Below are 17,971 nucleotides of genomic sequence, written 5' to 3' on the forward strand. Positions count from 1 at the left end.
CCCCCAGCATACGACTTTGTTGGATCTCATGGATGCTCTGCCCTCGTCAGCACCGGCTCCCCAAAAAACAGAGCCCTGGGGACCCACCGCTGTGGCAAACCAAACTGACCCCTGGGGAGGAACTGCAGTGACAGCTACCACCTCTGATCCATGGCAATCATTTGGTAAGAACAAAAAGTGCCTGAAGAGAGGATTACATAGAAAAAAAATCTTCTGGTTTTACTGAGTTGTTTTCAAAGCTTTTCAGTAGGGTAAAGAATGTCATACTCCACAGTGTAAGTATTTTGCTCCATTTTGGTGGTTTAAAAAAAAATCTGCTAACTAATTGAAAAGAGAACTGCAGTGGAAATTCTGATCTATCTCGTTTGATTGTTTATAGTTCTTTGCTCAGAAACGGTAAGGCTGTTTTAAGTTTCTACCCCAAGGGTAGAAGAGTGATAACTGATACTCCATTTTCCCTTTGTGCACCAGAAACTATTTGTCTCATGTTGGGGAGATGTTCGTGCTCCAACTTGTAGTTGTGCTTGGTATCCAAGATTAAGCAACTATATTAGGCAGTGTTGGGGAAGTAGGTAAAGTTGCTATAATTAGTAGGGCTGTAGCAGTGAGTTACAGTGTGTTTAATACTGTTACTGAGAGAGGCTGCAGTGATACCGACTTGCAAGTTCAATTGTTTAAATGACTTTTTTGTGATTTACAATTATGCTGATTTGAATGTTAATCGTTTACAAAGCAGTGGTGGTTCTGAACTGCAGAAACCCAAATGCAGATACACTTGAAGTGGCAGTTCCAGACCAGCATGTCAAAGAAAGCTACAGAAACATTTTCTGGATGTCTCCCCATTTCTTTCTGTCACCTATGTAGCCTGCCTTGCAGCAAAGTCCTTCTGGGATTGTCAGTCCTTTAGCAATTGGAAGCCGAGTCTCAGAGACAGCAAGATGCTCGCAAAGCTATTTTTTCTGTACAGAAAGAATCACAGTTTCTTGCAGTGACTGCTCAACCTCTCAGCTTTGAGGGCAAAACCACAGCTGCTTGTCGTCATGGGCAAAGGGAGGTTTGCCCTTGTCCTGAACACCCACATTTTTCTTGGCTTCCTCTGCTGCAGGCAGGTGTTTCCAAGCCCTCCTTCTAGAGACCGTTGGGAAAAGGTTAATTAAAAAAACCCCTTATAAATGACTGGTTTACATTCTGAAGCATATAATTTGGTTGGTTGGCTGAGTGCCATGGCTGTGTATTTGCCAGAAACTTCCTGACTGGGACTGACTTGCTGCAATTCTATGAGGTTTGCAGAAATGGTAGAAAAACCCAGAAAGAAGGAAGGCCAGTTTGCTCCCTTTGCAAATCCTCCATCACTGAATGTATTTATGTTCTTTGTGACCAGTAACACCTAGTGCAGTGGTTCTGAAACTTGTACACGTACCCCTAGGGGTACACAAAACATCTCTGGGGTATACATGGAAGAAGTTGTGTAACGGTGGATTCAGTTTTCATTATAATAATAATAACTGGCATTTAAGGGGTTCAAATATAAAATGTATGCTGATGGGCTACACAGGCAGCTGGTAAATCTGGGAGGGGATATGCAATAAGAAAAAGTTTGAGAACCTCTGGGCTAGTGGTTTTGGACCAACCAGGAATCATTTAGTGAAATAGGAACCAGGCTTGCCTGGCTCAGAAACCCAGAAAATGCGTCTAGATGCACTCTTCTCTTCCACCTAATCCCCTGAGTAAGCAGGAAGCAGATAGTACAAATTGTTCATGTTGTAGCAGCTGCCGCTCTTGGCCACAGAGCTAACCCATCACTTGCCCCATTCCTCATCAAATACCTCAAGCACAAGAGATATGTTGGGTAACCCTGTCCCTCTACTACCCATCTAATTCTGTTCACCTCGTATTTGTCATCAGTGTCAACCCCCATATTTTGTTGGCTGGTATTAGACAGGTTGCAGTCATTTTGAGCAGTTATGGCCTGTTAAATTTGAGATTTGGAGCTTCTAGTTTCTTGTATCTTCCTTCATGGGCTAGAGGTGACTTCTTCAGGCCCCCCCTCCCCCTTTGCAAACTTCAAGCTTCATGATTTCCATTAGAAAGTAGGGGAGCACAAGAAAAGCATAAGTACCAGACCTCTGGTCCTGAAGCACTGGAATGGGTTACCTAGAGAGGTGGTGGAGTCTCCATCCTTGGAGGTCTTTAAGGGCTGGCTGGAATGAGGATGGGGGTGGTCTAGCTTTGAGCAGGGAGTTAGACTGGATGTCCTCCTGAGGGTCCCCTCCATCCCTCACTTTCTGTGATTCTGTGACTTCCTAAGAAACCAACAGTATTGTGTCCAGAACCTTGTCTTTCTGAATATGATCACGATGGCTCGGTGGGAAAGGAGGCAGGCAGAGATGTCCAGCACCATTTTAAACTGAAAAGGAACTTACTGCATGAAGTGGTACTGGAAAGTATCTTTCTAATTCCCGGGGCACTCAAGGTAGGCAGCAAAAAGATCCAGTGGAGCAAAGCGGGGAAAATCAGCCTTGGCCTTCTGGAAGGAGGGATGTCTATGAATATAGTCCTAGCAACACTCAGGCAGGAAGAAAGGTGCGACAGATGGCACAAATGTGTGACCAGAAGTCATGATCTTCTGGGAGAGGCGCCAGGCATTGCTAGTCCATTCTGTGCCTGGGAAGCCAAATGGAGACCGCAGAGCCCTGTACCACTGGCAAAAGGAGGAAATGCTTCAGGCAGGAGTCTATCATCCTGATGGGCAGGGAGCCGCGGTCTCTTGCACAGCTTCTCCAGCAAGTTCGATCCTGAGCTCTTCCCTTTCTGAGTCTATTATTCCTGCCCATCCTGTAGAAAGTGATTTGATTTCTTACTTAACCCCGACTGATGCTAGGACTCTCTTCCCATCCCATGTGGCAAGGAGATCCCCGTTGTGATTGTCTCAACTCCAGCTGCTCAGTAGGAAGCAAGTCAGGGATGGGAGTATTAGTGTTGAAGCAGTAATTTATTCTCACTTTGTGCAACTGCATAGCTTTTGGGCCAGCCACAGTTCGCTGTTTTAGAAACAGTGAAACACGAGATCAGAAAAGGTCACTCACAGTTCCGGGGTTTTAAAACTAAGACTGTTCGGAAGATTTTTTTTTCTTAATGGAAAATTTCATCCATCTCATGTTTTAAAATACAAGCAAAAACTTGTCAATGGCTGGTAGAGTTGCAGCTGTAGCGGTTCCTTTTGCTGGCTCCCAGCTTTATTAATGCCATTAATAAAAACCCCTTGTTCTAGCTTGCCAGTTACTTGGCTCCCAAGGATAGTCTTGAAGATGTCAGATTTATGAAACCGATGGCTGGTTAAACAGTGACTCATTAAAATAGAGATTTTTAATCCTGCCTCACTGTGCTGTGGCGTTTCAATAGAGACAAAGGGGGGTTTGGGGGGAAGGTATCTTCCTAAATGCTTCAATGTTGTGATCTGTCTCATGAAAGAAAAGGGTTTTTTTTGTTGTTGGGGGGTTTTTTGAAAGCTTCCGTTTATGGGAAGTTGTGTCATTAGCATTTCTCACATGGTCTCCTCTATCGTAACTCAAACCAAAATGCAGATGAAGGCAATCTAAGAACTGGAACGAGAGGAGTTGCATTGAGTTGGAGCACTTCTGCATTTCCTGCTCTGTAGCTGGAACAAAACCATGGCACCTGTTGATGAAAGTGAGCTAACAATGGGAATTGGAAGTCGTGCTGGTGAGCGTGTCTCCTTGTTGGCTGTAGCAATGAGTATTGGGGTGCTGTTTTGAACAACTGAGCATTTGATTGTGGGCTGAAGCTGGCAAGGTGATCCAAGGTGATGCAGCTGCCTAGCACAAGGGTGGCTCTGTCCAGTTCTTGCAGTACAGAGAGGGGCTCTCATATGTATGCTTCCTGCTGGGAACGAAACCTCGGTTTGTCTAGAAATCTGATTTTTGGAAAAAGGATGCGTGTGAACACACTGTCTAATTAGAAGAAAATTGGTCGCCTCCGTGTTGCGTGGGCAGGTGTCAAAGCAAAAATATTTGCCATATCTCTTGGTTATGTAAAGTAAAAGATTCTTGTGAGTAGAGATCCCATTCACATGCCCTGTGCTGGGGTGGGAGGCTGGAATAAACCGGAAGTCGCGTTCACATTACCTATACTGGCAAAGTGCTGCCAGCGTGGTCCTGGCACCACTGAAATCCAGTGTCAACTTCCTCAGTGGAGCCAGGATTTGAGCCTGGGGTAGGGGGAATGGAAGGGATGACTTTTTGGGCTGAACCTGGGTTATGAAGAAGCTTGACTGGTTACAGGAGAGGGTGATGGGGAGGGTATTTATTTGGAGAAGAAACTGGGCAGCAGCTATACTGTACAGGGGACAAGTTGCTGCTCTTCTGTATTTTGTCATACGCTCTTTACGGTCCCAACTTCCTTCTGTGCTGTGGGATCCCAGTGAGGCCCCAACCCGGGTCAATCCTTGGTTTCTCTTGAAATATAGATCATTTAGCCTTTGTGGCCTGCATGGGTGAAGAATTACCTATTTATTCCATTAAACATGGGAATCCTAAACCTCAGTCAAAACATTAGAACATAACTGCATCAGGGGGGATGTGGGTTGAGGGTGGAGGACTATTGCAACCAGCAATGATAGGGAGAAGGCAAGGATGACCGAGGAACAGAAGAGAGATGACTTGGAGAAGGTCTTTGGGAGGAGCAGAGTAAGAAATGGGGAAAACCGTAGCTCAGGGAAGTGGAATAGGTCGGTTGTTCTTTTACAGAATTAAATTCAGTGGAAAAAGAAGGCAGCTATAAAGGGACTCATGTTAAGCTGTTAGGTAGGGTTTTTCCTAACTGCTGCCAGTTTTTGCACAGAAAACATTGCTTCTTTTAGATATTGCCTCATCAAAACACTCTCCCCCCCTCTCTGAGTTGACTTTAAATATAACCTGGGATTTTCCTGTGTCATTTCCAGTCAATCTTGATTCTCTGCTGTGGGGAGGGACAGTCTGCTCAGAAACTCCCCCCAAATATATTCATCCTTGTCTTGGAATTACAAGTTTAATTACATGCTCAAATGGGAGGTTATTTTTATAGCGCGGGAGTCTTCCGCAGAACCTGCTGTCAGCTTGGATGGATAGCACGTTAACGCCTGTGTGCCAACAGCAACTCATGCTGAACAATTTGTTTCACCATTGTCTTAGTGTTTACCTTGCAGGGATAATTTATACCTGGAGCCAAGTAATGACCCAGGAAAGCTTTTCAGAGTGAGATTATGTTTGATCTGCGGTCTCTTGCCCCAGGTGCCAAGCCAGCGGCTTCTGCTGACCCCTGGGGAGCACCAGCTGGATCCACTGCTCAGCCTCTCCCCAAAAACGTAGATCCTTGGGCTCCTTCTCAGTCATCGTCTGTAGCAGCAAAAGCTACAGCAGATCCTTGGGGACCAGCACCTGCAAACAAACCTATTTCTACTTCTGGTAAGAGACTGTGTTAACATTTGACAACTATTTCCTAAATGAAGGGAGCCCAATCCCTTTTAAACATTTTTTTTTAACTGGGGGAGTTATTTCTCTGCCTCATCCAGGTGATTTCTAAAGTGGATCAGGTAAAAGAAGCCATTGCACTGAAGGGTTTGGGAATTGGCTTGTGACAGCAAGGAAGATCGCAACGAGGAGAATATTGTGTCGTTGTTTTGAATCAGAGCACCGAATTCACGTTTCACCTCCTCCATGCTAACTCCCTCTTTCTTTGTGACCTGTCTCTATATACACCTGCCACATGAATAAGCCAGGCAGCTGGAACTTGGTGCTTCTCTGCCTTTTGGGCCTTTGCAAATCTGTCCCTCAAAGATATTGCAGCAAGAAGCTGCTGTAACTCCTTGCTTATGCCGTCATTCTCGTAACTCCCACTAGCCTCAGAAATACCTGGGTGTTTTCATGTTGGTATCATGACTTTCTGCGCAAATGGGTTTGCTGGCGTTCGTTCATCTGCACATAATAAACAAAGGACCGATAAGTGGTATGATATTAAGGTCATGTCTAATCTCCTTTTCCATTGGCAAAGGAAAATAATTGGATCATTGTGGAAATGATTCTGAAATCTGGGTTTTATGGAGACTTTCCCTCTGGCTGGAAATAAATAGCGTCATTCAGAGTGTGGAATTTTGCTTCCATTCTAGCTTCGTTGTTTTATCGTCACGAATTGTTTACTGATCGTTTGTTTGCTGGAAGCTTAATGTCAGCTGATAGCAAGAACATATTTCTTTTCAAAAACAACTGTTTTTCAAATGTCCATGCTCTGTTAGATTTGGAGTAATGATTCCTCTTCAGGTTTATGGGCTTTTCTACCTTCCTTTTTGGTTAAATACATCTCCCTATCTAGTGGAGATATTAGAACGGGTAGGTGTCCCTTTGCTTAGTGCTGTAGGTCTTCTCTACATACAGTACTGCGAATTACCCTTTGTTTTGCCTTCCCAGTTCTTTTAATACGAAAGCAGGAAGCAGAAATGGGAATCTAGTTCTTACCCCAATTATGGCCATGCTGGCACTTGTGTTGCCTTTTCTTTGTTACACCTTCCTTTTCTCTCCACAGTTGCAATCCCAGAATATAGAGAATTTGTTTGTCATTGCCACAGCTAGCTGCACGAAGCTTTGTTTAAAAGCTATAGTCAGTAAATGTACCCTTGTCTTTTGGGCCACAAAATTACTACTGCTCTGATTTCCCACAAATAATGTTTGCCTGGCATTACCTCTCAACATTTGAAGGGCACTTAACTAAGAACCTGCATGCAAAGATTTGCCTCGGACTATTTCCACACATGGCTTGTAACACCGAACAAAGAGGGGCAACTAGAAGTATAAGTAAAGGCCATATACCAAGGAGGTAGCGATACTCGTAGAGCTTGGGCCTGGATAGCAGCAGAAGCTCCCTTGCTGACCTTAAATGCTGAGATTCAACATTGAGACATGGTTTAGAAATGGCTTTTAATAGCACTGGAGCTCGATTAATGACGGTGGTCTTTTGTTACCTTGAATAGGAAGTTCGTCTTTTGACCTCTTCAGCAATTTGAATGGTACAGCTAAAGATGACTTTTCTGAATTTGACACTCTTCGGACTTCCAAGAAGCCAGGTATGGATCAAATAAATACTCAGCAAATGGGTAGTTTTTGTAACCATCTTGATAGCAAGTTTATTAAAAAAAAAAAAAGTTCTAAAACAAAAAAGATGCAGTTTCTTTCACAGTGAACAGATATAAAACTGTTATATATGCAATGGAGCAGTAAAAGCCAGATGTTAACAAGCTTCCCTTTGTGTAGATTCACAGGGCTTCTTAAAAATAGTCTGGTATACCCCAGAACTTAATTCAATTACCTCTGTATTGAACCCAGTAACTTGTGCTTGATTTAAATGATCTTCCAGTGCATTTTTCATACGAGTCATAATTAGGACATGCCCATGGTAGAAAACAGTGACATGCAGTAACCTGACAGGCAGTTTTTTAGACATACAGACTCTTGAAGTTAACAGTAATGGAAAAATTAGAAACTTCATTTTCTTGAACACTTTGATACCACTTAATGAAAACTGTCGGTCTGAAACATAAGCGGAAGGTGGGTGAACTGGCTTAATAGTTGTTCAAGTCCCTTTGCAACAAGAAATGTCAGTGAAGGGGCTAACACAGCAAGTTTATAATTGATGCTTCTGAATATTTTTCACAGAGGCTTTTTATCTGTGTCTACAAACGCTAGGAAGTCAAGGCCAGTTGTATAAAGCTTTGATTATATTGTATCATATCGTAAGGGGTGTTTAACATTGAATATATTTAAATAACCAGCTAAAATGGAACACATTTTAAAAGTACATTATTACTTCTGGTATGTAGTTAAATTTAATGGCAGAATGAATAGTTTGTTTCCTTACTCTTGTAAAAGAGCTCTGATAACATGAATGCGTACGCAGCAGACTTTACTGAACTGTAGCATTTAGTAGATTCCTTTTTTTTGGTTTTGTCTTGTCCTTTTCTTCCAGCTGAGTCTGGTTCCAATTTGCCATCCCAACACAGTGGTACAACAAGTCCTGATCTCTTTGATTCTCAACCCACAAACGTGACATTGAGCAAACAAAATGCAGCTCGGAAAACCCCCGAGTCCTTCTTGGGCCCCAATGCAGCTTTGGTGAATCTTGATTCATTGGTGTCTAAGCCACCACAGCCTGTTGCTTCATTAAATCCATTCTTAGCTCCAGGTATGTTACAGTATATTCCTCTCCACCATATAATTTGCTTTCCCATTTTATCTTCTTTCCTGGTAGAAGCAGTCCTCCTTATCTTGGCTTAATTTACGTCTTGTACTTCAAGCCTGGCCTGCTTTTCTAGACAATGATGGCTAGCAGGTTTTGCTCCATATTGCTTAGCAGGGAAGAGGCAATGTAGTTTTAGGGACTAGGACTTGGAAGGACCTGTGTTCTTTTCCTGGCTCTCCTGATGACCTGTGCTGCCATGGGTGTGTCATCTGCCCTCTGTGTGCTCTCTTCCTTTCCACAGTCTCTCTGGCCAGTTCAAATCTCAAACTCTTTGAGGATAGGAATCTGTATGAATTTACTGCATGGCTGGTGCCTCAGCGTTACTACAGTCTGTATAATAACACCGCTGATTTTAGGATCCTTTATAGTTCTTCCCCTCTTAAGTTAGTTGTCTGTGGGCGCATCTACATGAGACGCTTTACTGCACAGTAGAGCAAATTACTGCATAGTAAGTGTCACTGTCTACACATGCAGACCTTTACTGCACAGTAATTTGCTCTGTTGGGCAGTTAATTTGCTACCTACAAATGCAAATAGCAAACTAACTGCCTAGTAATTACTGCACAGTAAGGCATGTGTAGACGGCCAACCAAGAGCAGATTTGCTCCCGGTCAGCTGGGCAGCAGGGACACCCTGCTGGAGCCTGTACAGGGACAATGTCCCCCTGTCTCGGCAGCAGGGAATTCCTGGCCCCAGCTCTGCTTCACAGTCTGGAGCTCCTTGCATGGGGAGAGTTCCCCAGCCAGCCTGGAGCTGGCTGGGACCTGCCTTAGACCGGGACAGTTCCCGGCCAACCTCATGCTGTGCAGCCAAGTCTGCATGTGCAGACTGGAGCTGGTTGGGTACTGTCCTGTTTTGAGCAGTACTCAACCAGCTCTGGGCTGCACGAGCAGACTTTCCTGCACAGCATGGAGCTGGCCCGGAACTATCCCAGTCTGGGGCAGGCCCCAGCCCTGCAGCTTTTTCCCAGCCTTATGCCCCAATTGAGGCATGGGCCTTGGCAAGAGCTGCGGGGGGATCCCTACTCACCTAGGGGCCTGCTGCAGGGCAGGGGGCTAAGACCTGCCCCTCCCCCTGCAGCTTCTTCCCAGCTCGCTGCCCTTGATCAGGGTGCTGGGGCCAGGAGCTCCCTGCCTTTGGGGCAGGGGGACATTGTGCCTGCCCCAGTAGCAGGGAGCTCCTGGGGGCAGGAAGCAATCTCAGTCCTTGCCAGGAGATGGTCTAGAGCTCCTCCTGGCTGCTGCAGGGGGCCAGAGCAGGGTGGGAGCAAATCTGCTCCCAGATGCATGCATGTATAGGTGCCTGCCCAAGGTGGGTTTACTCTGGAGTAAGCCCATCCAGCAATATTTGCATGTGTAGACATGCCCCATATCTCTCCTTAGTTTAATATCATAAGACCTGATCCTTGAATAAATCGTCAGGCTTAGGAGGAGCCCATTGCAGGTTCCTTGCAGCTCCTGGGATGAAACCTTTGGTAGTCATACATGCATCTTTCCCCTGAAAGCTGAACATAATTGCTAAAAATGATAATCGGCGCTAATAAAAACTGCGGAGGAGGAGGACCTGTACTGAATAGCGATGTACACAGAAGCTGAAAAAATTGTATGGTTTGATTGAGTCACCTAGGATGAAAAGTATGTGAGGACCATCCAAACAAGCCAATCATGTGCTGAAGGATTTCAGCTCTGGATGTGAGAAGAGCAGCCGGGATGATCTGCTGTGGCTCACATAAACTTGTGTGAAATGAAAAACAGCTGCAGGGCAACATTTTCCAAAACACCAACTGACTTTGCCGCAGGCATAGGAAAAATGCTTTATTCAGAGTCTTCATATGAGTCACTGTAACAAATATTGACCAGTTTTTAGTCTTTTCCAAGGTTGGTAATTGTTTTCTAATAGTGGAAAACAACAAGAGCCTAAGAAGGTTTGGGAAAACTTAAGCGTGAACAGTAATTATGAGCCACCTGGCAGTTTTCAGCAACAGGAAGTCTGCATATCTGTCATTTGCAGTTACTACAAGAAGTTTACAAGGGGTCACTGGGCCATCCGAAGAAGTAAGAAAATATACGGTGTAAGGAATGTGCACTGCTGGCAGTGCTTCAAAAACTTGAAGGCTGGGAAAGTTCTCGTTTGCTTTTTTCCCTGACTTGACTGTCATTCGGAAAGCAGCGTGTTTACATTATGCATTCTTGTCAGATCCCCGAGCCAAACACTCAGGCAGCTTTTTGGAGCCGGGTGGCTGCAGTCCAGAAGCAAATACACCCATTTGCAGTAGGCTGGGTGCAGTAAAGGGATAGTGGATATCTGCAAGTTATTTTTAAGTGCCCTTTAAAAAAAAAAAAAAAAAAAAAAATTTCAGTTGAATGTCGTGTTTGGGCACGCTCCACATTGTAGCTTGTGGGACCTGTTTGTATAGAATCTCTTGCAAAAAGCAGAAACTGCCCCTTAGCATTGAAGCATCCTGTTGACATTTCATGTGTAGAGTGGGGCAGATAATACTGGGAACAGGTGCAGCTCTTCTGAAGTCAAGGGGTTTGTGCAACAGGAAAATATAATGGCTTGATATACATGAGTGGTACCGTATAGGCACTCTTCCATAGGAGTGCTTTGGGCGTGGGGAGTACCGGGATGTTAAGGATACATGTTCCCTACCTAAAATGGATAGGGCATTCCCCAGTGCCTTGACTTCTGTGAAGCTGCAGTTTTTTTCCTCTCTTTTTCTCTCAAAAACTAGGAGCAGCTGCTGCACCACCTCCAATCAACCCCTTCCAAGTGAATCAGCCTCAGCCTCTCACTCTGAATCAAATGAGAGCGAGCCCCGTGATGGGAACCAGCCCTTCTTTTAGTGCCGTGCCAGCAATAAGCATGGAGCCAATACCTCTGTCTTCCATGGCACCTGTGGCTGTGGGAATAGCGCCTCTCCCAGCGATGGGCACCGTGGCATCACTAACGAGAATGGGCCAGGGGATGAACATGAGCATTGCAGGATCAATGACCCAACCTCTTCACAGTACAGGAATCCCTCCATCGGCATCCCAGCCCACAAATACAACTAACCCTTTCCTCCTATAAAGACCCAATCAAAGAAACTCTCTTTTCAAAATGTTTCCAGGTGAAGTCTTTGGAGCAAAATGAACAAAGCCTGTGTGGACTGAACGGTGTATAAGGGACTTGGAAGTAGATTTTCAGTTTACAGTTGTGATCTTTGAAGAGTTGTCTCTACTTACCAGTTAATCTAATGCTAGTCTTTGCTACAGATGGTACTTTACTTTGGCTTGTTGAGCATTACATGAAATGTTCAGACTTTTCACCAAAGTTAGGTTATGCCCATTTTGTTGCTTTGTTAATCATTTCAATACACTTTCTAGGGAGAACCTGCCATTTTAAACTCCATTTGCTATTTTGTAGATGTCAGATGATGTGCTGGATCCTAAAATTACTATGACATGCACCTACCATTTCCTCCGCCCGTACGGTAGACATGAGACTCTGAGTGCTAGTGAATGTCTTTGCACATAACTATACACAGTTCTAGACTGTTGGTTGGTTCACCCATAGTCCTTATTCCTAGGAGAGATTTGGAGGGCCCAGGAGGCTGGTTTTTCCCCGCATTAAACATTGCAACACAAAACCGCACTGCTTTCTTCGCAAAGGGTTGACCGAGAAAGCCGGCTTGTCTCCGGAGGAAAAGATCCGAAGCAAATTCTCGAGTTGTCACGTACACAGTGTGCTGTTGTATGCGGTGTTGAATTTGTACACTACTATCTAAGGACTCTTAAGGAACTTTCTGTGAGTGGCATGCTGCACTCGTGCTGAATGAGTGGTTTGCTCTGTGCTTGTCCAGTAGTGACTTCATTTGGAAGTTGTTGTGTGTATTTTGTTTTTATTTGACTTACAATGTGAGTTAAAAGAAATACAGTGGGACAACTTTGAATTCAGTTTCACCGGGGCAAGCTTTAAAACTAATTCAGGCTTAACCTTGCTATATGCAGTTACTCTGGTATACTTTTGCACATATTTTTGTTTTTTAGTACAGTTTCATATTTTGAGTTTGCAGAATGACCTAATTAGTCTTTTTTTGGCTAATTTTTATAATGTGGTTCTTATTTAACTGTCTAGTTTTGATAGACTTATCAGGTCTGGCTGAAAAATTAAGATATTGGCAGATGTCACTGTTATGGTTTTAATGCCCTCTTATTTATGGTTTTAGCTTTTTTATTTTTTTTTGTTCTGTAAAAAGAATTTAAAAGGGAAGATTAACACTAAAATATTTTTCTTTTGGAATTAAGTATTCATAGCGGAAATTACAAATGACGTCTCGTGACTAATTACTTTTTAAAAGAATTTGAGCATCATGTGATTTTAAGACTGCATTTAAAAAACACTAACATTGCTTTTTCCCTTGATTCACTCCTTACGTGATGATTACCGCAACGGGCAGACCTTTAGCCTTCAGGAAGATCACGAACGAGGCTATAGGTTTTCCTGGTAACACTTCGTGAAATGTTTGAAATTCTAACTTAGGAACATGACTTATTAATTTCATCACCCAATTCGCTCTAACTAAAGGTGCACTCCATAATCATTACTGATTCCATTTACAGCTGTTCATTGTAAGCTGAACTATACCCTCTAACTCGGGCTCATCAGCACTGAACCACGCTCAGGTTTCGGGTAATGTGACTGGCGTATGCAGCTGGCCTTCTCTAAGGTGGCAACCTGGCCGAAGCCCTGCTTTCACATGCGGTGCCTGCAGACACGAAGGGCCCGTTTCAGGGGGTGTCCCAAAGCATGTCGCTGCTTTGGAGCATCTCTGCAAACGAACTGGTGCATCTCGGTGGCCTTTCCCAGATGACGAAACCGCCCAAACAGATCCATGCCAGGACTCCGCGTGGTGGCATCTGTATGCTGCGTCGATCGTGCCAGCCTCTAGCAGCGTGCCACACAGAAAAGCAAGGGCTGCTCGGTGCGGAAGGGACTGGATTGCGTGTCTTTGGCAGGAGCAGGGGAGGCTGAGCGATGATCAAATCTAGGGTACAATCACAGATCCTAGCTCTGTTGGTCGGGGTAGCTCTGTTACTGTCCAGAATGTAAAAAGTGTGGACATTTCTCCGCGGCTCGTTCTCTCCTCCTTGTTACTACTGGATTTCCAAGTTTGATGCAGAATGTGAATGTGCTACTGCTTCATTCAGGAGGGAAAAATACTGTCCACACCCATTATGTCTTTAAAAAAAAAAAAAAATCATTCATGTTGCCTTTCAGTGTAGGGAAAATGAATTTCTTCTGAAGCTGTTGATCAGTGTAGACCCAGAAAGGTGTGATTCTTGCTAGGAGGAGAAACTCAGCAAGCCGTGATATTAAGCAGACGAGGGGGCAAAAAGTGCTTTTTGATTCATCAACTAGGGCAAGAATCATGCCATGTTATTTTGAATTTAATTTACTTAGCAATAGAGTGAGGTCATTTGATATTTTCCCCAGATTTTAGTCCGTCACCTGCTTGTGTGAGCAAAGTTTAACTGGGGCATTATCAGTTCAGCTGATCATTTTAATCATAACCTCCGAGAAATGTTAGGTATCTTCCTTTTTTTTGGTTTTCCCTTTAGGAGGCAGGATAGAAATGGGGGAGAGTAAACATTAAAATCCTTCTTAAAACATCTGCGGCTCAGAATAGTGAGCCATCGTCACGGATTGATAGGACATTGACTGTCAGTCTGGTAGGGAGCGTATGGACCCTAGTTTAATGAAACTGCTGAATGGCAAACTGTTGCTTTGACCAAGCCACTTTTTGTAAGAGCCGTACTACTTTTTACACGTACCGCACAATAAACCACGACCAGATTCTTGGTGTCCGAACAGCGATAGGCACACCTCACGGTGTTTTATAGCACTAGGCCAAGGACTTTTAACCACCTTGATCCCCAACCTGAAGTGGGTGTTGAGGCATGGCAGGGGGAGAAAATCAGAACCAATAGCTGGTTTGGTAAATACCTACTTCTTGACTAGAGATAGACGTGTCTGTCCCTGTAAAGTGCTGTGCACACTTGTGGCACCAGGTAAAAAGCAGTGAAAGGTTGTTCCCGTCCGCAGTTGATCAAAGCTTCAGTTATATCCTGAATTTTGTAAATCCACCAAATAGTCCTAGTTTCATACGTTTCCAGAAAAAAGTTTCTCCCTTTTTTTGGGTGGAGCATGTCTACTTATCCGAACTTTCTCCAAACCTCCTAACCCCCCCACTCCGAACTAAGAAAGTGCTTTTGTTTGAAAACGTTAGTATCCCAAAATAGCCTTACTGGTCAAATTGACCAAAGATTAAAGTGTTAATTATTTTGTAAAAGCATCTTGGTATAATTTTAATCCCAAAAAATAAACTCAGTTATTTATTCATTTTATACTATGTAGAAACTAAAACGTGGTGAGGGGATAGGCAAGGGAATTCATGGTGGGTTGTGCTGTTTACAGTCTTTTTGAAGTCCCATAGCTAAGACAGCTATCGTTGTCCATCTTCCCTTTTGCTGTTACGGTTTCTAATGTGTACTGTATGTATTAATATTGCACAAATTGTGGAGAAATATACGGTTTATTTTTCACAGCAGAATCTCACAAAACCTTGCTTCCTTTACAAGTGTTACAATTTAAATATTTACCAAACTGTTTTCATAATTCTGGGAGCAGGCTGCTTTTTATGAATTTGTGCTGACTATTGACATTATTTACTGTATAAATAATTTATCATTTGTACTATTGTATCATAATGTTCTGTATCTCTGTGTCATTTTTTTCCCTAGCGATGTCACAAACGCGATATTTAATAATGCCATCAGAACAGTGGAAAGACGAGGGGTTTGTAGGTGACTGGTCAGAATTAAAAATTGTATTGCTTATATTCCTGAGTTGTCGTCTTGTCTGAATTCAAAGTGTGGCATATTCATATCTCATTTAAGTACAGTCATTTTCGGGGCCAATCCAGTGCTTGATAGAAACCAGGTGGTTGGATCAGGCGTTTAAAACGTGCAGTAAAAACCCAGGTTCCCAGCTAAATCTTAGCTTCTCCCACTGTGAGTTTGACTTGCCATGGAGTTGTTGGGCTGAACAAGGAAATGCTAGGAAAAGTGATCCCATTTGTTTTTTTGTTTTAGAAATAATCATTTAATTCAGATGTGGTCGCATCCTGAGTAATGCAGTAAAAATGATGTACTTGCCAGGTCCACCTGCCTGAATGGTCTTTTCAGGAGTGTTTTCAGATGGGGAATTGAACCGTCACGTCAGAACGGGCTGGGATACTTGATCGTAAGACGCTTGAACTAAGTGTGGGGAAACCCTGGCTTAGGGTCACTTGTTATCACAGATGTAGGGCCTGGGGGAACGTTTTGAGACGTGACACATGCGCACGCACCGTTTCCCCCTGTCCATAGGTTATTCTGGAGTTTTTCTCTTAGGGGGAACTATGTGGATCTTTCTCAGAAGGGTCTGAAGGTGACCCTTCCCTGAAAACGGGTGCTGGCTGGTCTGGAAGACTGGCCTGGGCATGCACGGCCCTGCGTTTGGAAGCGGGCAGCATGGTGGACTGGTTGGACGTCGGTCTGAAGGAAAATTCAGACTGGCAAACCCGAGTGGATACTAAGCCTAGAAATGTCCTCCTTAAGCATCAGGGTGGTGTTACGAGCTCACACCCGTTTCCCAAATATTCCTATGCCTGGACTGTATATGCAGCATGTGTGACTAAACAGGATGATACAATGTCTGGTTTCAAAGATGTTAGACTAGAATAAAAATAGATAAAGGTGAGAACACGAGTCTGTGCAGCATCTTCAAGGTTGCACGGAGGGAACGGGCAAGAAGCCAAGGGAGATTTTCTGAAGATGGGAAGCTGCTGCTTGTCAGAAATTATCAAAAGCTCTTCAATTCGCTTTGAGACCCCGGCCCTGATTTCTGCAATCTTGCCACCCTCGGCCTGTTTGCTGTGTCGGCATTGTCCTGCCGGTGACCTTAATTCAAGTGGCCTAGCAGATCTCTTAGCAATGAGCTTGCCTCCAGTTTGGTAGTGATTTCAGTTTCTAATTCTGGATGGTCTGAATTGAAGTGTACTTGGTTATCAGGTTATTTCAGGAGCTCCTTCTCGGGAAACCCTGCACGCTTCCTGTAGTCGCTGTTTGCTGCTAATCGGACCGATCGGTAATCAAATGCCTAATCTGCTAATGTCAAAAACTGCTGGGGTGGAGCTTGGCAAACGGCTTTTTGAAAAGATGCTGGGGTGGGAGGAGAAACTTCATTCCCCATTGCAGCATCTTGTGGGATATCGGGCCTTTGGAAGCCGCGGTGGCCTGTGCCCATAGACATGAGCACTTCGCAAATCCATCATTGCCGACGCTTCCCTTTCCCCGGAGGACGTGGCTGCTTCTGGTCACCTCTTGGTGAATCATTTTGCTTCTCTCTCTGCGCCTGACATGAACCAGTGAAGAAAACCATCTGCTCCCCAGGATGACGGTCCAGATAGCCTTCGGTTTTGGTGCTTCTTGTTCTCTTACAACTGAACATTTTGTCACATACCTTCTGCTCCTGTAGAGAGCGAGTCTTCTGTGCCTATTCATAATCCTACCTCTGGCCAATTTTTCCCTCCTGAGACTTCTTTTTTTGGTTGCTGTTTCCTTCTCTTAGTTTCTCATCATGTGCCGGGCCCTAGGAATACAGCTCAGACTCTTTCCTGTCTTTGCTTTTTGCTTAAGATGGTCTCAGAAATGTGGCAGTTGTTTCAAAGTACACTTAAAGAAGAAAGGAGCTTTATTGCTCTTTGTTGTGAGCCAAAGGCTCTCCTAGGGGCCACCCGATTGAATGCAGCAGGCGCTGGAAGGGCAGTTTCATCCGTGTCCGTCACCGGTCTTCTCTGAGTCTGTCTGCAAGTTGCTTTTGCTCCATGCTTTCTTTCCCTCATTTGTAAAACGGGGCTAGATCTGCCCCCGCAAAGTGTTGTGATGGCAATGGGAGAAAATGACTGAGCTCAGGGAGTCTTTAGTAAGCAAAGCGTTAAATCTCGTCATTCCTCCTGAGCACTTCAATTCCCTTTTGTTGTTGTCCTTAATTTTAGATTCGGAGCCAGTGTGTCGCTGCCTCCGGTGTATTAATTGGATGTACATATCTACTGAACTCGGGGAAGTGGCTTCGGCCGGCACGGGCTAATGGAGTAAGAGCTTGCAAAGAAGGATTTTCCCAACTGTTTTAGTCAATCTAGTAAAAGAGATTGGATTTACTGAAAGAACCTCATCTGCCTAATTCCTTAGACCGACACGGCTACAAGCACCACCCCTGAAACCTTTTTAGCAGGTGTGCCACAAATTAGCACTCCCCGATTAACCTCCAATCCCCTTCCTCTGCCCAATTTTCTGCTCTGCTTTCTGCTCCCTGCCCTGTGCTCCCCTGCCTGATTTGCTGCTCTGCTCTTTGTTTCTTGCCCTGGTTGCCACAGGGCTGCCTGTATCCTTCCTAATCTTCTGTGTCCTGCATATAGAGGTTGCTTGTGCCGCTTGTGTCGTGCGCTGTAGGTTGGCCCCCCCTGAGCTAATGCAATAGGAGACTTTTGCAGTGATTTGCAATCTGCATTTCAAAGCAGCAAACCAGCTCCATTTCTATTTCTCCATTTCTATTTATCGTTTATTATATTTATATTGATGTGAAGCTTCCTTCTCTAAAC

General features: G+C 44.3%; 1 protein-coding gene across 3 annotated transcripts in view; it reads left to right on the forward strand.

Moving 5' to 3' along the window:
* Positions 1-15,169, forward strand: part of EPN2 (epsin 2) — a 60,376-nt gene extending 45,207 nt beyond the window's left edge. For 2 of the 3 annotated variants that reach the window (XM_019512692.1, XM_019512691.1), the window contains exons 5-9: positions 8-164; positions 5,289-5,462; positions 7,022-7,114; positions 8,014-8,229; positions 11,021-15,169. In XM_019512692.1, coding sequence (XP_019368237.1) covers positions 8-164; positions 5,289-5,462; positions 7,022-7,114; positions 8,014-8,229; positions 11,021-11,358 — 978 coding nt within the window. In that variant the 3' untranslated portion in view covers positions 11,359-15,169. The remainder of the gene's footprint in view (positions 1-7; positions 165-5,288; positions 5,463-7,021; positions 7,115-8,013; positions 8,230-11,020) is intronic. The other variant, XM_019512693.1, reaches the window with a different exon arrangement.
* Positions 15,170-17,971: the final 2,802 nt, after the last annotated feature.

The sequence above is a fragment of the Gavialis gangeticus genome, unplaced genomic scaffold (genome assembly GCF_001723915.1).
Source record: "Gavialis gangeticus isolate Ggan-Ray unplaced genomic scaffold, GavGan_comp1, whole genome shotgun sequence".
In the NCBI taxonomy this organism is placed as follows: domain Eukaryota; kingdom Metazoa; phylum Chordata; order Crocodylia; family Gavialidae; genus Gavialis; species Gavialis gangeticus.